Here is a 21,717-nt window from a genome sequence, read left to right as displayed (position 1 = left end):
AACTAGGCATCCTGTGTGTCTATTTGCTAAATCTGGTAGCCTCACTCACTTCCCAAGTCTGCAGCTCACCGGGGCTCCAAACTACTGGTGGCTCCCATGGTCTTGATCAGAGATGCCAGTAGGGGATATATAGGAGTTGTGCTGGAATCTCTAACAGGAAATATGGGGAGGGCCTCCCAGAAGTGTTTGCTGAAGGCTGGAAACTCCTGCCTGCCTAACCCCATGGGAGACACCAAATGTTGGGCCAGCTCTTCCAAGTGCTGCTGCTGGGTCTGAGCTGCTCCTGGGTTGGTTGGCTTGCCCCGTATTCGCAGCCGCCACCTTGTTTCTGTCCAGACGCTCATTCTCAAAGCTTTCCTAGTCTACACTCTTGTGTAAGACCCTTCACAGCACAGGTCCTTTTGTCCCTGTGGTGCTATTTCCAGCACCAAGCACAGAGCCCAGGATGTAGTAGTTGTCCAGTAAATGTTTCCTGAACTTCATGCTTTGAAAGGTGGTGGTGCTGCTGCTGTTTCCTGCTAAAAACGGCAAGGAGGAAACAGGGATAAATTGTTCCACCCTAGTCACTCATTATTTTTCTTAATTTTTGAAAGCCCGTAGTGAAAGAAAGAGCTGCATGTATATAATGCCATTATACTGTGTGCCCAACACAGTGTCTGGTACACAGAAGGTACCCAACAAATATTTGTTGACTAAGTGAATGTAAATTATGACATTTGAGTATAAACAGTGCTGGCGTAGATCTGTCTACGATTCTCAAGAGTACCATTTCACTGAAAGAGCTTTTCTATGTTATAGGCACTGGGCCAGGATTGAGGAGGGAGGCTGGTTAGATGTAACCTCGCTGGGGACACATTGAGAAGAGTTGGTGGGGGTTTCAAGGAGGAAGTGGAGTCAGATATGAGTCACTTGGTTTACTCCCCTGAGATAAGAAATGTTTGAAGTAAGGGGGAGAGACTGGGGTACAACAGTACCAAACAGCAGTAATAAGAAGGAGAAAGAGGAAGGAAACCCCAAACCACATTATCAGGAAGCTGGGGAGAGTTCTTACAGCTACCTGACCCTTGAAACACTTTTTCCAAATGGCCACATATCTGGCTGTGTCAGATCTAAATTAATATGCCTTAATGAAGTGTGAGAGATTACTAAATTCTTAAAATCACCTAAAACAACACACTTTCTTAAATGTCATTCAATTTGAAATCTTTATCACACTCTGCTACAATATTGGATACAGGCAGGAAAAAAATACTCTGTGAGAACTGAGTTTTCCCCAAAATTGCCTCTAGTTGATTTACATTATATAATAAGATAAAAGCATGCTAGATAGGCAGCCTGCTGCCATCTTGCTTTGGGGTGCTTTTCTCACGAGGATGAAAGCAGAAATAGACCAGCTTAAAGCAAATCTAGCAATGGGACACTCGAGAATTAAACAAATGGCAATGAAACCATAGGAGCTTACTGCTGGGGGTTCTAATACCTGAGGTAAGTTGTATGGTTGTTTTTACTGTCTAAAATTTTTTTGTCCTTCATTTTTTATTTTTTGAGAAAAAAATACTCACCTTTGGGAAGTGATAGTTTAACCTTTTTTCACCTTACTGCAGTTAACTGGATCGCAGATATCCTAGACTGAATTTAATTGAAGCCAGCATGTATGTGGCATTGATTAACTGTTTAAGGCAGAGAGCCACCTGCAGGTTTCAAAACTCAGCTTGAATTTTTTACCCAAATGTGAGCTTTATTAGAAAGAGATTGAAAGAAGATGTGGAAACAGCTGGAAACATTCTTTTTTATGTCTAACATACAATTTGTAAAAGAAAAGTAGTCAAAAATTAAGTCATTTGAACTATGATAAAGCTCATCTCTGACCTGATTAAAAAATGTGCTTTTCCCTTGTTCTTGATATATTATCTCCATAGCGACAGAAGGATCGCGAATGTGCACACTGTTAATGCTGCCATTAATCATTTGGCTATATACTGATTTTAACGTATTTTTAAGGCAGACTTAGACTACCAGATACTTCAGTGGTATTCTTTCACAGGCCATGGGTAACCTCCTGTCATATGACTCAAAATCTTTCATAGAAAATAAACTTTGAGCTTGAATCTAAAAGGTTAGCTTTCATAAAAGCTCATCTTTGAACCCCCAGCAGTAAGCTCCTTTCACTAAATGTTGATATAATATCCGGCCTATCAAATGAAATCAGTGTTTGATGTTTATGAAACTCATAGGACTGTACAAATGTGCTGTTTTATAAGGCATTAATCCAGAGGTCCAATAATATGTACAGTGAAGTTTATCTTGACAGGTAAATCAACTCATTGCTAAGTAAAAAGGCCGGACAATACTATCCTTGTTACTGAGCTGCAGGTGTTTAAAGAACTTAGTGAAGTAAGGGGGAAACTTCCCAGCATCACGTGGCAGGAATGAATGGTAGGGAAGGAAGCAAAGCTTGGTTAGTTGGTTAGGCGGGTGTTTAGAAAATTCAAAAGGGAAAATAGAAAAACTAAAATCCAAAGCAGGTACCTGATTAAGTTTTTATGGCCTTATTAGAAATAATAAGAGAGCTAAGGTTAGAAACAGGAAGATGAAGTTATTTCTAAGTAATCTTTTTTAGGAGAATAAAGTGAAAGTTTTGGAGATAACCTTGCTCTGAAAATTTACAGTGTCCAGATTAACTATAGGGAACTTCAGTTATCTAAAAACGAACGTACTTGCTATCAGCCTCAGAAATATTTATTACATCCCTCCAGGGTCTGTGACAGAGTTTTATCCTTGCTCCTGTCTTTCTTAAACTAAGAGTAATCGAATGGCGAGAAGTATTATTTGCAAGCATTTTTGACAGTAGTAGTCCAGTGCTACATACATATAAGTGATATATTCATTGACATGCTGAGCAAGTGTAAGCCATTCTGTATCTATGATACTATACCTAGAAAAAGAATCCTATATAACCCTATGATAAAAGTCTCCAACTAGCAGTGTTAAGAAAACACTTGCCTAAAATTTAAAAAAATACCAAAAATACATCGATGGATGTATTTTCGGTATGCTAATAATACCTTAATAAAGATATTTAAAAACATGAGGGTGGCACAAAGAAATAAAATAAAAGCATTGAAAAGAAATTAGGAAAAGAACAGAAAGGGCCTTGTGAGATACAGCAATTAATGGCTCCAGTGAAAACTACTATGTTTCATAATTATACTGAGAAAACCATGCTGAGTAGAGAAAAGACAATCAGAGCAAAATGTTTTACTAGTACAGCACCTGACCTGGAATGAATTTATAGTTCATGGCTGAGGGTTACAGTGAGCATGACTTATTCTTCAAGGTATTAAAAACTGAAGAATTGCATTTAGTGTATAACTCTCCCACTATTCACCTACAAATCTCCTTTGATGAAATCATGACATTTTAGCTGCTAGATAATATTGTATTCAGTCTCGGCTGCTACTACCTAAGGGTCATGGCGGGAAATCTCAAGTCTTACTACCCACCTTATCTTCCTTGGCAGGGCTCCCTTCTCCAGCCCCGACTGTCACCATCCACCATTCTGAGGTGTTCAGATGCATAGTTTAACCTTATAACTGTGCAGTGAATGCGGAGGTACCAGCTCTATACTGCTGATGCACATGAGGAGCATAGGTTTATTTTGCCTAATTCCCTTTGCTCGATTAAAGGCTCTAAAAAAAAAATCCCATTCTAGCGCCTCCTGTTCCCAATTCCTGTTACTTTCTAGATTTCTCTATTAGGAGCTTCAGGTTGTAGATTTCTGTTTTGTCCACCTCATCTCTTCCCACCCATCCCCACAGACCCCTGCCCCGCCCTTCCCTTCAGCCTCCCTTTCTTCCCCTCATCTCCTAGGAGCCCAGAACCTTTACTGCTTGAGGCTCAGATGGGCCTCAGTCAGTTCATTTTGTGATCGTCTTCCATCCATGTGGAAGGTGCCCAGCTGATTCAACTCTAGAATTTTTACCTCTTGCAGTGACCTCTCTGCAGACTAAATTCCCTCAGGTTCTGTTCCTGCTCCGGCACTTTTATGTGTAGTATTGGAGCCTCTCTCTGTTCCCTCTGGTTTCATGTAACTGCTACCTTTCTTTTCTCATCCATACCCTATAGTTTTCTCTCCTCTTTCTTAATTGTTATTCTATTCTCCTTTAAAAACACACACAGTTCGCCCACAAGGAAGTCATATATTTCCCCTAGAAGGGACATTTAAGAAAATATATTGTATTCCCATTCAGACACACAACAAACTTGCACATTAAATTCATGGTAAACTCTTAAATATTAGGAGTAGCCTGATTCATTTTTATTATATATTTAAAGTACTGATGACTGTGCCTTTATCTTTTAACACAGAACGCTCCAAACTCCAACTCTGGTTTGAGTGGCATCAATATTTTATGTTATGTTTTTAATTTTTTTTTTTTTTTTTTGTAGAGATGGAGTCTCATGATGTTGCTCAGGCTGGTCTCAACTCTTGGCCTCAAGCAATCCTTCTGGCTTGGCCTCCCAAAATGCTAGGATTACAGGCTTGCGTCACTGTGCCTGGCCAAGAGAGGGAGTTAATTCATGAAAGCATTAGTTTTATTAACTGTAAAATGTAGATTTGTTGAGGGGGGGACCCTTAAGTAATGTTTTAAATAAATCAGCTTGATTAAATATTCCAAAACATTGTTCATCACATTCACCCATAATGTATGGCTACTGTAAAATTTCCTGTCATTCATGACTATTTTATCAATTGTGACTTAATAGTTACTTGTTTGTATATACATTTTCTAATTTCTATCTTTTTAATGAATTAATGCTAAATATTTCAGCATTTTGATGGGTAATTCATAGGTATACCTAGCTTCTCTAGTCCACTCTAGAGTCCCAGTTTTCAATTCTTAATTCATTCAGTAAGTGTATATTGAGCATTTACTGTGTTCTGAGCACTGCATTCACTACTAGGGATACAGACATTAAAATTCCACTGCCTCAGCCGGACGTGGTAGCTCACTCCTATAATCCCAGTATTTTGGGAGGCCGAGGCAGGTGGATCATGAGTTCAGGAGTTCAAGACCAGCCTGACCAACATGGTGAAACCCTGTCTCTACTAAAAATACAAAAATTAGCTGGCATGGTGATGTGCATCTGTAATCCCAGCTACTCAGGAGGCTGAGGCAGGAGAATTTCTTGAACCCAGGAGGCAGAAGTTGCAGTAAGCCAAGATTGCACCATTGCACTCCAGCAACAGAGTGAGACTCTGCTTCAAAAATAAAAATGAAAAATCCACTTCCTACCCTCAGGAGAGTTATAATCCAATCTAGGAATGAAACCATTACTTTGTGGGGCTTAGGTGTAACTTTAGAAGAAAAAGAGTCAGTGTGCTCCTGGCAAGAGGAATATGTGCAAAGGCACTGAGGCAAAGAGAGTGTGGGGCATTCAAGGAACTGCCAGTTCTTCTGTTTCCTCTGTGAGTATCTGACAAGTATTGGTGTTGAGGACAAGAGGAAGAAAGTGTCCCAGGGCCTTGAGGACAATGATGAAGGTTTAAGCTAGCCACTGTGACTGTTTCTGAAGAACAGGAATCAGAACCCACTAGAGACATGGAAAAGATTTTGCTGATAATTCTCACCCCGTTGACATCATGTTGTCAGTCTGTGCAGTTCTGGAACTTCATTTACAGTGTGTGGTGGCCTACATATAAGACTGGATAGAGGGGTTTTTCCAGACAGGCATGGCATAGCTAAGAAATAAAAAAGCTCTATGTGTGCGCATGCGTGTGTATATTAAAGTGATTGAAAGTCTGGTTCACAGAGCTTAACCCAAGGCTAGGAGGGCATGATGTCAAGGAGAAGGACTGACTAAGTAAAGGAAAAGCAAAAGCAAAGATCACAAGATAAGATGAGGAATGCTAAAAGGATACAAGGTCCATATAGAAGCTAAGATAAGGGTTCAAGATTTTGAAAGCACAGTGGTAGTGACTTGGCCAGGGTGTGCCCCGGGGAGTAGATGGGTGAAGTGGAATGGAGACAAAGGTCCTGGGGTTCTGAGCTGAAAGATTTAAACTCTCCAGTATAGGACAGACTCTTCTAGCATTGATAATTTCTACTGATGGCACCAGCTTTCTTGGCAATGACACGTGATTCCTTGAACATCTACTCTGCATCAAACACTGCTCTAGGGACTGGGAATCAGTGTCTGGAAAGAAAGACAAGGTCCTTGCTCTTATGAAATTTACAATCTAGTGAACGGGCAAGACAAGCAAGGAATACAAAATAATCACAAAATATTATGTGGTCATATGTTCTGGTCAGAGTTTAGTGAAGTTCGATCATGGAATGGTCAGGAAAGGCCTCCAAGGAGGGGACAGCTATGCTAAGACCTAGACATTAAGAAAATCGAATTCAACAACCTTCATTGTGGTGGTAGTTGTCATTGTTGTTGATGAAATCACCGTGTGCCAAGCATTGTTCCAGGAACAGGGGATGCAAAGAAAGGTAAAACAGAGGCCCAGGGTTATACAAATAAATAGAGCTATCAATAAAATCCATTAAATCCAAAAGATTTCCCAGGACTCCAAGGGTGGATTTAGATTTGTAGTTTCCCCCTAATTGATATGGTTTGGGTGTTTGTCCCCTCCAAATCTGAGGTGGAAATGTGATTCCCAATGTTGGAGGTGGAGCCCGGTGGGAAGTGATTGGATCATGAGGGCAGATCCCTCATGAGTAGTTTAGCACCATCCCCTTGGTGATGATTGAGTTATCACTCAGTTAGTTCACACAAGAGCTGGTTGTTCCCCATGCTTGCTCTTGCTCTTGCAATGTGATCCTCCTGCCCTCTTCCCCTTCTGCCATGATTGTAAGCTTCCTGAGGCCCTCACCAGAAGCCAAGAAGATGCTGGTGCCACACTTTTACAGCCTGCAGAACGATAAGCCAATCAAATCTATTTTCTTTATAAATTACCCAGCTTCAGGTATTTCTTTATAGTGACACAAAAATGGTCTAACACATTAAGTAATGTCAAGTGTTTTTATTTTAAATGGTACTTGCAAAATAATGTATACAAAATAATTACAACAAATATAGCAATGAATGACCACTAGTGAAGTGATATAGAAAGTATAGTATTTTCTCATATGGAAGGTAAATGCAGTTGACCCCTTGATATGGTTTGGTTCTGTGTCCCCACCAAAATCTCATGTTAAGTTGTAATTTCCAGTGTTGCGGGAGACCTGGTGGGGGGTGATTGAATCATGGGGGTGGATTTCCTCCTTACTGTTCTCATGATAGTGAGTGTGTTCTCATGAGATCTGGTTATTTAAAAGTGTGTAGCACTTCTCCCTTAGCTCTCTTTTTCCTCTCCACCATGGTAAGATGTGCTTGCTTCTCCTTTGTCTTTTGCCATCATTGTAAAAGAGATTTAATTGACTGTGAGACAACTAAACCTCTTTTCTTTATAAATTAGCCAGTCTCAGGTACTTCTTTATAGCAATGTGAGAATGAACTATTATATCCTTGAACAATGCAGGAGTTAGGGGAACCAGGTCCCCCTACTCCCCTGACCTGCAGTCAGAAATCCAAGTATAACTTGTGACGCTCTAAAAACTTAACTACTAACAGTCTACTACTGCTAACTGGAAGCCTTACCAATAATATAAACCATTGGTTAACACATGTTTTGTTATGTTATAGGTATTATATATTATGTTCTTTCAATAACGTAAGCTAGAGAAAATATCTTCACTATTTATTAAGTGCAGGTGGATCATCACAAAGGTCTTCATCCTCGTTGTCTCCATGTTGAGTAAGCTGATGAGAAGAAGGAAGAGAAGAAGGTTGGTCTTACTGTCTTGGAGGCGGCAGAGGTGGAAGAAGTAGAGGAGGTGGAAAGGGAGGCAGGCACACTCAGTGTAACTTTTAATGAACATAAATCCACATATACGTGGACCCCCACAATTCAATCCTATATTGTTCAAGGATCAATTGTAGGTCCTTCTGTGTAGACAGAAGGAAGTGTATATTAAAAAAGAAAAGCAGTTTCCATTGCCCCAGTTACTCTTAAAATTAATAATTCTCCTTTATGAACAATGTTATTATAAGGCACTAACAGTAAAGCACTTAATGTTTAAAACAATCGACTGCCTTTGAACTATTTTTGTTGAAGAAATAGGGAATTACCTCCTGAGGCTCCCCCATTTTAAAACATCATAAATTGAAGGACACTTTGTTGAATCTTCTAAGAGCTCCGTTACTGATAACCAGGAAGTGTTGCAGGGCATTGGCAGAACCCAGTCTGTGTCCTCATAACCTCTTGTTTTATCTGAAAGAATCAGAGAGCAGTTACTCTGAAGTAATCATTCCCTCCTTAAAATGGGCTCAGTCTTAGAAGTCATTTTAGATAACCAGACTTTTTCCAAGGGCTTAATGATAGATTTAAATACAAGTTAACTCTAGATTATTTTAAAGAATGAAACAGGTTTAATTTCATTGCCGAGGAGAAGACATTTCTTTACTGGTTATAATAGATTGTCTGACGACCTCCAAAATTCTACAAACTAGGGGGGAAGTAGCCTATAGAGTTAAAGGGACAACTTTGGCCATTGTACTGTGGCCTCAAGGAATGGCAAGGGAGCTGTGGGGAAAGAGAATAAGACTGTATTTTTTTTTTTTGAGATGGAGTCTTGCTCCATTGCCCAGGTTGGAGTTCAATGACATGATCTCAGCTCACTGCAATCTCTGCCTCCGGAGTTCAAGTGATTCTCCTGCCCCAGCCTCCCGAGTAGCTGGGATTACAGGTGTGTGCCACCAGACCCAGTTAATTTTTGTATTTTTAGTAGAGGCTGGGTTTCACCGTGTTGGCCAGGTTGGTCTCAAACTCCTAACCTCAAGTGATGTATCCACCTCAGCCTCCCAAAGACTGAATTTAAAGATGGATGGTAAACATTTGGGTCTTGGTTCTTTAACTTATTAGTTGACGATCTTGACTGAATCATGTAACTTTTCTGAGTTTATTTCTTTGCCTGTTTTGTTTTGTTTTCCTAAGGAGTAGCTGCTGACCTCATGTGCTTGTTATATTAAATAATGCATACAAGACACTATCCTGGGTCATGATAAACTAGAGCAAGGTCTTATTAATGATGGAATTCCTAAAGAAAATGCCATACCTACTTAGATTAATTAACAGGGTGGAAATTTGTACTGAGATATCTCCAAATGATTTTCCTCTAGAATGTGGAACACATGCTGCCATGTCTTTAGAGATGCCAAAGATTTGTTCAGTACATATTTGTGGAATAAATATAATTGGAGTGGAGGGTTACCCCATGGAAGGGGACAAGGGTTCCAGCCCCTTCCACTTGTCCACACCAAGAAACATACTTAATCATCTTTGATTCATGTCAGCAGCTGGAACACAATGAAGACCACCAAGAGAAACCTGTGTCACTCTAGAAATAAGGACCTTTGTTGAATACATATCTTTTTATGCATGCAAGTAGGAAATGTACCTCCTCCATATGTGGATTTTCCCTAAACTTTCCTATTATTTACAATATCTTTCGTGTTGATGACACATTGAATTATAAAACACTCTCACATATAGGTTAAGCATGAGCAGGGTAAGTAGAACAAAGAGCTCTTTGGTGCTTTTGACAGATAAGGAAACCCATGTTTAGGGAGATTGAATAGGTTCTATCTCCTCTATACCTTATCATTCCCAGAGCTAAGATTTGAATCCTATTCTCATACTTCCCAAATCCAGTGCTAGATTCTAATACTCATTAGTGACTTCTTGCTGTTTAACATAATGCTATTCAGAATTTGGCTGGACTGGAATCTCATGAGAATTTCAGAAATGATTTAGGCAAAATAATAATAACAACAAAAAATTGCAATTAAAATTTAATGAATGCTCATTACATGCCAGGCACCATTCTAAATATTTTGCATGTATTATTGCATTTGATCCTTGCCAAAAATACTGTGAGGGAAGCACTATTAGAATACCCATTTTGTAGATGCTGAGGCTGAGGAACTCAGAAAATGGGTAACTTACGGAGATTACACAGCTAGTAGGTGCAGAGTCATGGTATGAACCTAGTTGGCTACCTCCTCTGTCTGTGCCACCAGCTACTTCTCTCTACTGCCCATGGGAGCTGGGGGCTGGCTTTCACTACTCTTCAGATGATGTGTTTATTGGCCTTAAGAAGCTCAATAGCAATGGAGGAATGCTTCAGAGTGTATGTTCTACATCTCAAACTACTCTATGTATACTAAGGCAGTCACAACAAATTACCTCTATTGATATGCCCATGTGAGATTGTGTGGTAAGCTAAATTATTTAGTCAACCTTTATAAAGCAGACAGGCTGAAGGATGGCACAAGTGATGTCAAGATGATTTCAATCACTGGAAACTTCTTCAATCCAATGGCCTGTGAGTACCATCAGAAATTTGTATGACACTTATTCAGGGTCTTCTATATGGTAATCATGGTCTCCCAAAGTGTACATAAAAATATAGAAATGAATTATGACATTTGTAAAGTTGATGACTGTGATATGACATTAAGCCTGAAGATTCAAAGCATTTACCAGCCTACATCAGGAAACTATGAAACATAGCCAAAGTTATTAATTGGCAATGCAGAGCTTACAGCTAGCACTAAATATTGCTTCCAAGAAAGCATGGAGCCTGATGCTTTTTTAATTAACAGAACAAAACCTGCAAAGCAATCAAAATTGTTAGCATTCAAACACTGGCAGATTCAGAGCATGGCAATGGGACACACGGATAGGCCAGTCAGGGCAGGCACAGATTGGTGACTGTGATCCAAGGACCCAGCTTGAAAAGTCGGCTTCTCCAGAACCTTCAGCAACATTTTTTAAATGAGGAAATAAACAATATGAGATTGCATTTCAGAACCTCCAGCAACAGGATCTTGAATTGGAGCCTGAAGGATACACCAAAGGAATAGTTGCTACACCCCATCTCTCTTGGGAAGGGGATATGCAGGGAAAGAGCTGCAAGAGCTCTTCACCCTTCTATCCTGCAGCAAAGGAAAATGGGTCTCCTCAAGGAAGGCATTTCCCCATAGCAAAGTTGCAAGCAACATGAAATAATGTACCACGACTATGGGCTCTTGGCGAAGGATTCCTGGCCTGGTGTAGTTAGAAACTGGGCTTTATTCTCAAGCAAAGGCTTCCAACAAAAAATTACCGCAGCAAGCAGACAGTGGAATGTGCTTCTCCACTCTTCAGTAGGGGGTGATGGCACAGAATCAGAGTTGAACAGAAGAGGGAAATGGAAGGGATAAAAATGAAATGGAATTGCAGAGCTGTTGCCATTCAGCTGTGTAGGTGGTGGGTGGCAAGTCCTGCCTATTGCCTTTGGTTGTGAGAGACAATGGTGATGGGTCTTATTACATAGCAGTAAGAGAAGGAGAAAAAAATATATATATTTTTTCATTTGTCAAAGTTATTTATCACAGGATTATTTGTAATTTTAGAAATTTGGAGAAAAATGTCCAAAATTGTGAAAGCTTTAAAATAAATTATAGTGTGTTTACCCAACAGAATTTTATATAGTCATTAAAAACTATATTTTAAAAGAAAACAAACTGGAAAAATGCTCACAATCTACTGCTTAGTAAAATAAAAACTTGGTCTAAAAATTCATTCAATTTTTTTTAATATGCAAGGAAAAAATAGAAAAGGAAAATTTTCAAATGTTATCAGTTCTCTTTTTGGTAATATTGCAGGTACTTTTAATGTTTTATGATTTTTATGTGTTTAAAAACTATAATTATCAGTATGTATTACCTCTATTTTTAAAATTAATAAACATTATATAAGAAAAGAGTGATAATTAATGACGATGAAGCAACATCACCATTAGCTTCCTTAAAATGTACACTTGTACTAAGAAGCAGATCCTAATGGTAACCAGCCATCTAAAACTATAGGAATAGTCATTCAGTCTGTAAACAGTCCTACTCCTACTATGTGTGGTTCACTGAAAAGGCACAAGGGATTGAGAAATAAAAGCCCTGTACTAGTCCTAGCTGGGGGAACTCAGGACTGCAGGGACAGCTGAGAAGAAACAGGTAAGGACACTTAGATTTTGGCTCTTTGATAAGTGCTCCTCTGGCAGTAACCCCAAGGCATGGCAGAAACACAGTGGAAGAGGAACTCATCCAGCCATTGGGATTTGTAGAAGGCTGAAGGAGGAGATGACACTGAGTACTTCTGAGTTGAATCTTGAAGGATGAATGAAGGGAAAAAAAATTAGGGTAAGGGCATTCAAGCAGAACTAATATATAAAGACAAAGAGTGCAGTGGGAGCAAGAGCTTTCAAATGGGACTCTTTTTATGCTGAAATTCAGGGAAGGGAAAGAGAAAAACTGAACTAAATCAGTTACTCAGGGGATGGAGAGGTCGGGGAAAGATCGAAGCTACATAAGATGTATGGAGGAGTTTCAGATGTCTTCTAGATTTCTCTCTGTCACTAGATGGGTGGTAGCACCAGGTGGCTGGCATAGGAAATAGAGATGAAAAAGCAGATTTGGAAGGAAAGTTTTGGAGATAGCCATCAGGAAGGTAAACAATACATGACCCTAAAGCAGAATCATTCATTTATTTTGCAAGTATTTACTGATCATGACTGTCTGGGACTGTTTTAGGCACTGAGGATGCACAAGCAAGTAAGATAGGCAGGGCCTCAGCTTTTATGGCGCTCGCAACCTGCCTGGGAGACCGACCACAAACAAACACACACAATGTGTGGAAGTGGAAGTGCTATGAGGAAAACTAAACTGAATGCCATGAGAAGGAGTAATGGGGCTATTTAGGTTGGGTGTCAGAGAAGGCTTTTTGAAACGGCTCAGGTTAGATTTGGGCTAGGACTGTAATGTAATTATAATATTATTGTTGTTCGGAGCATAGATTAGGTCCTTCTATGTGCCAAATGGATTATTTCATTTAATCCAGAATGCAATCGTCTGGGGAGGTACTATTGAGAAACAGAAACATACACAGGATCAAACAGGACTCTGTCTTTAGTCACACGCTTACCACATACACTTTCTATCTATAGCCCGTCAGGCCTTGAGAAGGACCATGTGAGGCCTCCCGTGAAAAGGAGGAACCCAGGGGAGGGTGTCGCCTGATAGCCACGAGACAAGCCTGTGTCAGAGGAAGGAAATGGGCAGCAGCATCGGATGGTCCATGCGCCCTGGAAAGGACAACAATAACTAGAACATGTCTGTTAGATTTAGCAACCAGATGATTACTGGTGACCTTGGCAAGATCATGTTCACTGAGGAAGGGAGGAAGCCCAGATTGCAGTGTTGACAAGGAAAGACTTCTCTTCCCAGGGACACAGCGTAGAGGCAGTACTTTTTAGAATGGCTGCTGTTGTTTTAATTTTGGTTTGTTTAAAAGAAGGGTGAGGCTGGAGGGTTGAGCCTATGGAGAGGGAGAGATAGTGGGTCTGTGAGGGAGAGGAAATAACCAATGTAGCAAAATCCATGTCACAACAAGAAGGGAAAGGAAGCCCAGCACAGGTGGAGGACAGGGTCTCAGGCAGGAAGAGCAGCACCTCTTCTGCTACAATGGGAGGGAAGGGAGTAAGCAAGAAGGGAGGTAGGGCCGGGGGGTTACCTGCGTTCTTTCCTCTGAAGTAGGTGATATTTTCATCTGGCGAAGTCCCCAGAGGGGATTCTACCTAAGGTTCAGCTTTGTAACAGATACTGGGGAGAATGAGAGTGAATGCTGTACAGATGACTCCAAGTAGCCCTGAGGTTCCTGTTGAGGTTAGAACTCTTGGCGTTTGTGGTGGCTCCATCTGCACAGCTGTGTGGCTTCTTCCAACAGGGCCAGCAGCCAGGGCTGGCGGAGAGCTGGGCTATGCTGGGTGGCACACACTGCTCAGGCGGCACCTGTTCTGAGCAGATCATTTTCGTCTTTCGTCTGGCTTCTCTTGGACAGTTCTCAATTCATGGGCCATCCGACAGCCAGAACTAAACACATGTGCAATGCCAGAATTTAGTCTTCAAATTAGTCACTTACGGAAAACCCCTAATCGATGGCATCTGAATATAAAATACGTGTTAGAATAGAAAGTAGTAGGGGCCCAGGCTCTTGAAAGCTAAATGATCACTGAAATAGCTTGAATGGTTCTGTTCTGTTCCCACGTATATAATGTTAAAACTATGGCTTCTGTTTTATTCAATAAGAGGTCCCTTCTAAAAGTCAAATACACAGCTTCCCTGGGAATGTAATTGTTAAACATTCTGTTGTTACACTGTATAGCAGACACTTTAAGATAACAGGAATCTTGTTCTTTGCAGAGCATTTTGTTACCTCTACATGCATACAAAGCAGAGGATGGAATCAAAAGGGTACTTGGCTTGGGTCCAGAAAGCAATCTGGATTAGTCTGTAACTGACTGCCATAGTTTCAAGTCCATTTCTGATCCATAACCTATTGCTTCATAACTGACTATTTCAAAGGTTTGCCAGGATGGTACAAAAAAAAGTATCTCATTACTTTCTAGCTTATTCTGACGTATGTTTCACTAGTTAACATTTTAAAATATTTAAAGTAACAAAATAAGACTAAAGACTTTTTTTTTTTTTTAACCATCATCCCTGTCATTCCTGTTTTCTATCAACAAGATAAACTGATGGAGGGAATATTTACTAGAAGTGTAGCAGAAATGTAGAGGAAATATTTTAGGTAACTGTTGGTTTCCATTCCCTAAGTCAGTAGCAATTTATATACATAGAGGAAGGACTGAATACTTTTAATTTTCAAACTTCCTGTGGAGCACCTGAAATTAGAATATCTGATTACATTTTGGTTATTATTTGGCAGCCTAGTACAAAGACATTTAAAAAGAAATGGGATTCAAGCAATTTTGCAGATTCAAGAATACAGAAATTCCATTTGAAAAAATTTGTTCCCTTCCTCAAACCTGAGGTGTAAGGCATTAATCACAACTCTGAATTAATTAAATGTCGTCACAGTCATTTTCTTGGAAGACCTCAAAGCAATTCAGAAGCAGAACTTTGTGAATTGCAGGACACCCTGAGGCCTGAGATAGTATTGTCTTCTCCTTATGAATGAGTTGAAGCCCAGGAAGTGGACTTGGACTTCAGAGATGATGTGTTTCTTACAGAGCCAATACATTTCCTTCTTTCCTTCAGGAATCAGAGTTAATTTCTAATTACAAGCCTATTTTATGTTTTTGGCTAAAATACCTGAAAATTCTTGTATTCATATTTCATATTTCTTGTATTTCATATTTCACTTCTTCCTAATACCTACTTCTTTAGCAGCACACAGATTGTAATGCTTTCTCAACGTATATACATCTATTTTAGGTAGATTCCTCATGGTTTGACCTTAATATTTAAAAGTTATTTTCCTCCTCATAATGCCTATGCAATGGAAATAAATATTTTGACACTTCAAACCATATTAATTTGATTGTAGTTTGCAGCCAGATAACTATTTCGTGGAAGAAGTCAGAAAGGATTAACATAATGTTCAGATCACCAATACTGAACATCAAAAGAATGTCAGCCAAACAGAGTAGCTGACTTCAAGTGACTTGAATTCAGGGAAACTGGGATGAGTTATGCTCTCACTGTGGCATATATAAATTTTTGTTGTTGTAGTAGTTGTGAGGGTGGCAGTTTCTGAAAGTGAAAAATAAAGGAAACTATCAAGAAATAAGAGGAATATGGTCCAGCCCCTGATTTCTGGGTGAAACTGGAAAAGAAGCTGGAAGCTCCTTGAGTGGGGGGCCCTGGGGACCAGGCTGTCAGGTTGGGCGACAGAGGGAGGGGGAAGCATGCTCCTGAACGAGTGGGGCGCGAGGCAGTCAGGGGGAGGGCAGGGGAGGGAGGGGAGTGAAGGAGCGCCCAGCGGAGGGGAGGAGGGGAGGAAAGGGAAAGTGGGAAAGGAGTAGAGGAGTTGGCGAGCGCAGAGGTTAACCTAGCTTGGCGCTCCTGGTGGCCAGGCATCCCGGTCCGCGCGCGTGGCGCAGCCACCCAGCGCGGGACCCACCCATGTCACACCCGCGTTGGGTCCCGGGACCCCGGCAGGAGTGCCGCGTCCGTCCTCTCCAGTCGCCAGGAGTCTGAGTCGCAGGCCACGCGGGAGTGGCGGTGGCGAGCCAGCCGGTCGTTATGAGGACGGATCTAAAATGACCAGCAAACGGAAACCTTGCCAAACGCAGCTCAGGAGATCCATCAGTGAGCATTTGCGGGACTCTACGGCCAGAGCCTGGGATTTGCTGTGGAAGAACGTCCGGGAGAGGCGACTGGCAGGTCAGTGCCCCGGAGACGCCGGGACCCAGGGGGCGGAGGCAGACGCCGGCAGTAGCCCGCCCAGGCCCGCTGCCCTTCTCCGCCCTGGAATCCTGGGCATGGGTTTCAGAGCCCAAGGCCGGGGCGAGCGGGCTGTGGGCGCCACCCTCCCCGGCCTGCCCTAGCGCTAGCCCGCCGCACCCCCTGATGGGTGTGGGCTCCCTGCCGAGAGTGCGCTCTGACAGCCCAGCCGGTGCTCCTTGCGGGCAGGCGCTGGACAGGGGTTACCTGGGCTGCCCCTGGGCCACCTTTTTGCCTAGGCTGTCGCCTGCTCCATTGCCATCCCATTCCACCCTAAGTGAGTTAAGTGCCCAGACCAAGTGGCCATCCGCTAGGGCTGCCCCTCCCCAACTTCGCCTTCTCCAAGTGGGACACATCCAATCAGTGCGTGGGAGGGAGAGTGGAACGCAAGGCAAGCAGCACGTCCAAAGCGCCCTAGACCAGCCGCTCGGGGGTACAGGAGAGGATGTGAAGGGAGATAGGTGGACGGTAGCTGCCCGCAGCCCCTGCCCAGCTGTGAGCAGGCTTTCCTCCCTTTGAGGTTATAAGGAAGGGCCTCCCTCTGGGACTTCACTGTCCACGAATCAGAGCAAGAGAGGAAGTGGTTGTTTTGAGTCAGGAGGTCCTTAAGAATCCTTGCTTGGATCAGAAGGCCGCCCCCTCCTTAGTACCTCCTCCAGTGTCACACTGCCTCTCACTGCTTCTGTTCTTACCCCATGGAGCCCTCTCTCTGTAGGCTAAGACGGCAGTGAGCGGTCCAGCTATCTCAAGAGCCCTCACTGAAAGCTTTAGGACCTTTTAGTCACTGCCTCATGCCTGCCCCAATAAGGGAACATGGCCAGGCTCCACAGCACAGTTCCTGGGCGGGGCAGGGTTTAGGGCCTCCTTTCCCCACATGTTAGCTGCTGGAATATGCTTCAGAGACTGGGGGAAGCAAGACTGGAAGGACCCCTGAGGGGACCCTGAGGCAAGTGTCTGAATCTGTTGCCTCTGTGTCCTCTCCAGGACTGTCTTGAGCTAGGCAGTGACCACCACATGGGCAGAAGACAGTTCTAGAGAAGAAGATCTGTTGCCTAGGCAGAAGGAACGGACATCATTGGTGAAGTGGGAGATTTAACCTTCTTTGAACTCCTCCCTCTTTTCCTTATTTGAACCGTAAAGCAAGTGGTTTACTAGGTGTTCTGCCCTTAATCCCGTGCACCCATATCCCTCATCAGCCTGAAAGCATTCTGGGGAAGATGCCCAGAGTCTACAGCACCTTTAGAGAAGGTCGCTAGCAAGCTAAATTAGAATTGGAGATTATGGATGACTCCAACACTCAATGTTGTAAGCATACAATGTTCATTCCATATTTTCTCTCCAACACAGCAGTCACATTTAGTGTGCACCCAAGAAATAAACAGACTTTTTTGGTTTGGACCCAGAAATAAATTGTGGTAACCCAGAATTTTTGACTGTTGATGTTTAGAAACCTGTACGTGCACTGTAGACCTCAATTAATAACAATTAATAACTTTCCCTGTGATCATGCTAAATTGTATATTCTATATGACGGATGGTGCTAGAGAAATTTTTGTGGTCTAATAAACTTTTGTTGCTTCATAACTTCAGAATGCTTCCTGAAAATGTCTCTTTCATAGCTTCTGTTATTTATGTTTGTTAAGTTTGTTAAATCAGTGGGTCCTCAGGAAACAAGAAGTCATTCCAGGAGGCCTGCCAAGCTGTGCTGGGTTTTTATAGAACTTGAGACCAAAGATGACTGCAGCTCTTTTTCAAGGAGAGATCTGGGAAGGAAGAAAGTGTCATGTAAATACTTAAAACAATTAAGGCTGTCCAAGAAAGTCATATTCACATGAATTTTACATTGCAGTTAAGGTGGTGAAGGGAAAACGTTTTGATCCTGGGAAATAAACTATAGATAGAGATTTTAAGATCGTGAATATATAGAAGTTAGGGCTAAAAGTGGTTTTAGAATGGTAAATATAAGAGAGCTCTCAAGAGTAGTGCAATTATTTTTTAAAATAGCGATATGAGGCTTGAAAATGTTCAATCAGAATATTAATATCTGCTTGCCCATAATCTGCTTACCACTCTGTTCACAGTGGATGCCAGCAGGTTATTCATCTGGGACCAAACAATCCTGTGTGAGGCAGACTTCAACTTCTGCTTCTCTAAGCAAGCTGGGATGCCTGCCACAAAACTAGGCCAACTCCATGAAGGCGCTTTTAGATGCAAATTGATTTTCTTGGGTTTTCTTGCTAAGGTAGCTGAAATATGGAACTTTGGCCATGAGACACTGAAATACTTAAGTTATTAATGTTGGCATCAATTCTAGATGAAAATGTTCTTCATTTGTAAAAGCGTTCTTTATATGGTTCAGTTTCACAATACCAGAATAACCAATCATAGTCATGCGTCGCTTAATAATGAAGATATAGTCTAAGAAATGTATTGTTAGGTAATTTCATTGGTTGAGTGAATCAAGTGTAAATCATAGAATGTATTTACACAAACCTGGATGGTATAGCCTCCTTCATACCAAATAGGCTATTTGGTGTGGCCTATTTCTCCTAGGCTACAAACCTGTACAGTATATTACTGTGCTAAATGCTGTAGGCAATTGTAACACAACGGCAAGTATTTGTGTATCTAAACACATCTAAAAAGAAAGGGTACAGTAGCCAGGCATGGTGGCTCATGCCTGTAATCTCGGCACTTTGGAGGCCAAGGCAGGCAGATCACTTGAGGCCAGGAGTTAGAGACCAGCCTGGCCAACATAGTGAAACCCCATCTCTACTAAAAAACAAAACAAAACAAAATATTAGCCAGATGTGGTAGTAATGTGTAATCCCAACTACACGGGAGGCTGAGGCTTGAGAATCATTTGAACCCAGGTGGCAGAGGTTGCAGTGAGCCGAGATTGTGCTACTGTACTCTAGCCTGGGTAACAGAGCCAGACTGTCTCAAAAAAGAAAAAAGAGGCCGGATGTGGTGGCTCACACCTATAATCCCAGCACTTTGGGAGGCTGAGGTGGGTGGATCACCTGAGGTCAAAAGTTCAAGATCAGCCTGACCAATATATGGTGAAACCCCATCTCTACTAAGAAAATTTTCAAAAATTAGCCGGGGGTGGTGGTGTGTGCCTAGTCCCAGCTACTCAGGAAGCTGAGACAGGAGAATTGCTTGAGCCCAGGCGGTGGAGGTTGCAGTGAGCCAAGATCACGCCACTGAACTCCAGCCTGGGCAACAGAGCAAGACTCCATCAAAAAAAAAAGAAAGAAAAAAGAAAAGGTACAGTAAAAACATGGCATTATAAGCTTATGGGACCACTGTCATATATGCAGTCCAATTCGTGATTGACTGAAATAATGTTGTGTGGTGTAGAATTGTATATGAATATTCCCCAAGAGGGCATCTGTTCTGTCAAGAGATGATATTAGGTTACTGGCTTTTTTCGTCTTGCTTTATTTTTTAAAATCAGGTAAGTTTTGTGCTGCAACTTCTTTTAACTTGCCTAAAATTTTCTTCTTACTGTACTTAGTGGAACAGTGTTCAAAGTGCTTTATAACAAATTTGTATTTGCAGTCAGTCACAGTGGCTCATGCCTACAATCCCAGCACTTTGGGAGATTGAAGCAGGAAGGGCACCTGAGGTCAGAAGTTCAAAACCAGCCTGGCTAACAGGCTAACATAGTGAAACCCTGTCTCTACTAAGAAAAAATAAAATAAAATAAAAAATAGCCTGGCATGGTGGTGTGCACCTGTAGTCCCAGCTACTCTGGAGGCTGAGGCAGGAAAACTACTTGAACCCAGAAGGTGGAGGTTGCAGTGAGTCGAGATTGCACCACTGTACTCCGGCCTAGGCAACAGAGTGAGACTCAAAAATAAATACACAAATACATAAATAAAATAAAAAATAAATAGACTTGTATTTGCTATCTAGGGCATTCTGAAGGCATTTGATTCTCCCTTTTGCTTTTTTACATCCCAAGGAAGGAAATCCTTTTTCTAACTCACTATTATTTCTCTTCATGAAAAGCTGTCTTGTCAACTGAACAGAAAAACAAAAAGAAGTAGAGCTATTTAAGCATGTTGAAGCCTATGGGTTTCTGTGCCATGGGACCATATTCAGGAAGGAGGGGAATATATATATTTGAAAAATGTATTCCTTTTTCTTAAAAAAAAAAAACGCAACAAACAATTACTGTCCTAGAGTTTCTGGGGGCCTGAGGATGTTAGCTGGGTGCTTTTGTCTCTTTGCCTCTCATAAGGTGGACTTCAAGCTGTCAGCTGGGTGGCAGTCAGTTGAAAGCTTGGTTGAGGTTGGTGGATCTGCTTCCAAGCTCACTCACATAGGTGTTGGCAGGCCTTGGTTTCTCTCTGGCTGTTGGCTAGAAGCTTCAATCTCTTGCCTTGTGTACCTGACATACAATATGGCAGAGATCCGAGAGAAAAGAGCATGCACTCAAGACAGAAATTGCAGTCTTTATAACCTGATCTCAGAAGTGACATATCATGTGGGAGGGAACTGACTACACAAGATATGGCTACCAGGAGGTGGGGACGATTGAGGGCCAACTTGGAGGCTGGGTACCACAGGTACAAAAGTTTATAAGATTGTCCTTAGCAAATGCCAGGTCAAATCTGAAATCTTCCTAACAAGGAAGCCCTAAAGCAAGACCTTTTTTTTTTGTTTGAACAAATAGCCTGGAAAAAGCATTTCTTAACGTAGGTCATAGTGACACAAATAATGAAACCAATGTAAGGATAATATATGAATAATGTTTGAATATATTAATTTCATTGCAAAAACATGAAAAGGAGATATTGTTAAATAAGAAGTTATATTGGGAGCTCTTGGGCTTTCCAATTCTGTGACAGTGGCTAGATTTCCACTAGATTGTGCAATTGTTGTCAATGCATACTTCTTAATTTTCTAAAATTCTACTCCTCCTGGGGCCCAGCAAGTTTTTCTCACTGTCATCTCAGTATCCATGATTACAATAATGATGGTAATTGTTTAGTTATTAGTGTTCAAAGCAGGATTCAAATTCAGGTCATCAGAAGTCAAAAGCCATCTGTGCCTATTTCCTGTGGTACCACACAACCTCTTCCCTGGACTTTGTGGAGACTTGTGGACCCCCAAATCCTTTCTAAGACCCTCTGTCACTTGCAGTTCAATTACAAAGGAATAACAAAAAGAATTCGAAAAGTACTCTTTCTTCCCTGCTGGAGTAACAAGGGTAACCCTGTTTATCTAAAGTAACTTGTCCTCTAATCATCCCATTGGAATCGTTAGTGTATGGGCTTATAGAGATTTGAAACAAACAGCCATATACCTAGCTTG

At 41.6% G+C, this 21,717-nt stretch overlaps 1 protein-coding gene and 1 long non-coding RNA gene across 2 annotated transcripts in view; one reads left to right on the top strand and one right to left on the bottom strand.

Moving 5' to 3' along the window:
* Window positions 1–10,282: 10,282 nt before the first annotated feature.
* On the bottom strand, window positions 10,283–21,097 carry LOC116562537. Its single transcript, XR_004273999.1, has 3 exons — window positions 20,561–21,097; window positions 17,886–17,890; window positions 10,283–10,294 (listed from the first exon to the last, which is right to left on the bottom strand). It is a non-coding gene; the product is annotated as an uncharacterized LOC116562537 (long non-coding RNA).
* The window catches only part of STARD13 (StAR related lipid transfer domain containing 13), a 252,688-nt gene continuing 246,923 nt past the window's right edge, over window positions 15,953–21,717 (top strand). Inside the window, exon 1 of the mRNA XM_032294846.1 lies at window positions 15,953–16,332. Within this exon, the coding sequence (XP_032150737.1) occupies window positions 16,209–16,332 (124 nt within the window). The 5' untranslated portion in view covers window positions 15,953–16,208. The remainder of the gene's footprint in view (window positions 16,333–21,717) is intronic.

This window comes from Sapajus apella, unplaced genomic scaffold (assembly GCF_009761245.1).
Source record: "Sapajus apella isolate SASKATOON/1434 unplaced genomic scaffold, GSC_monkey_1.0 scaffold32, whole genome shotgun sequence".
Classification (NCBI taxonomy): domain Eukaryota; kingdom Metazoa; phylum Chordata; class Mammalia; order Primates; family Cebidae; genus Sapajus; species Sapajus apella.
This window is presented reverse-complemented; position numbering and strand designations above follow the sequence as displayed.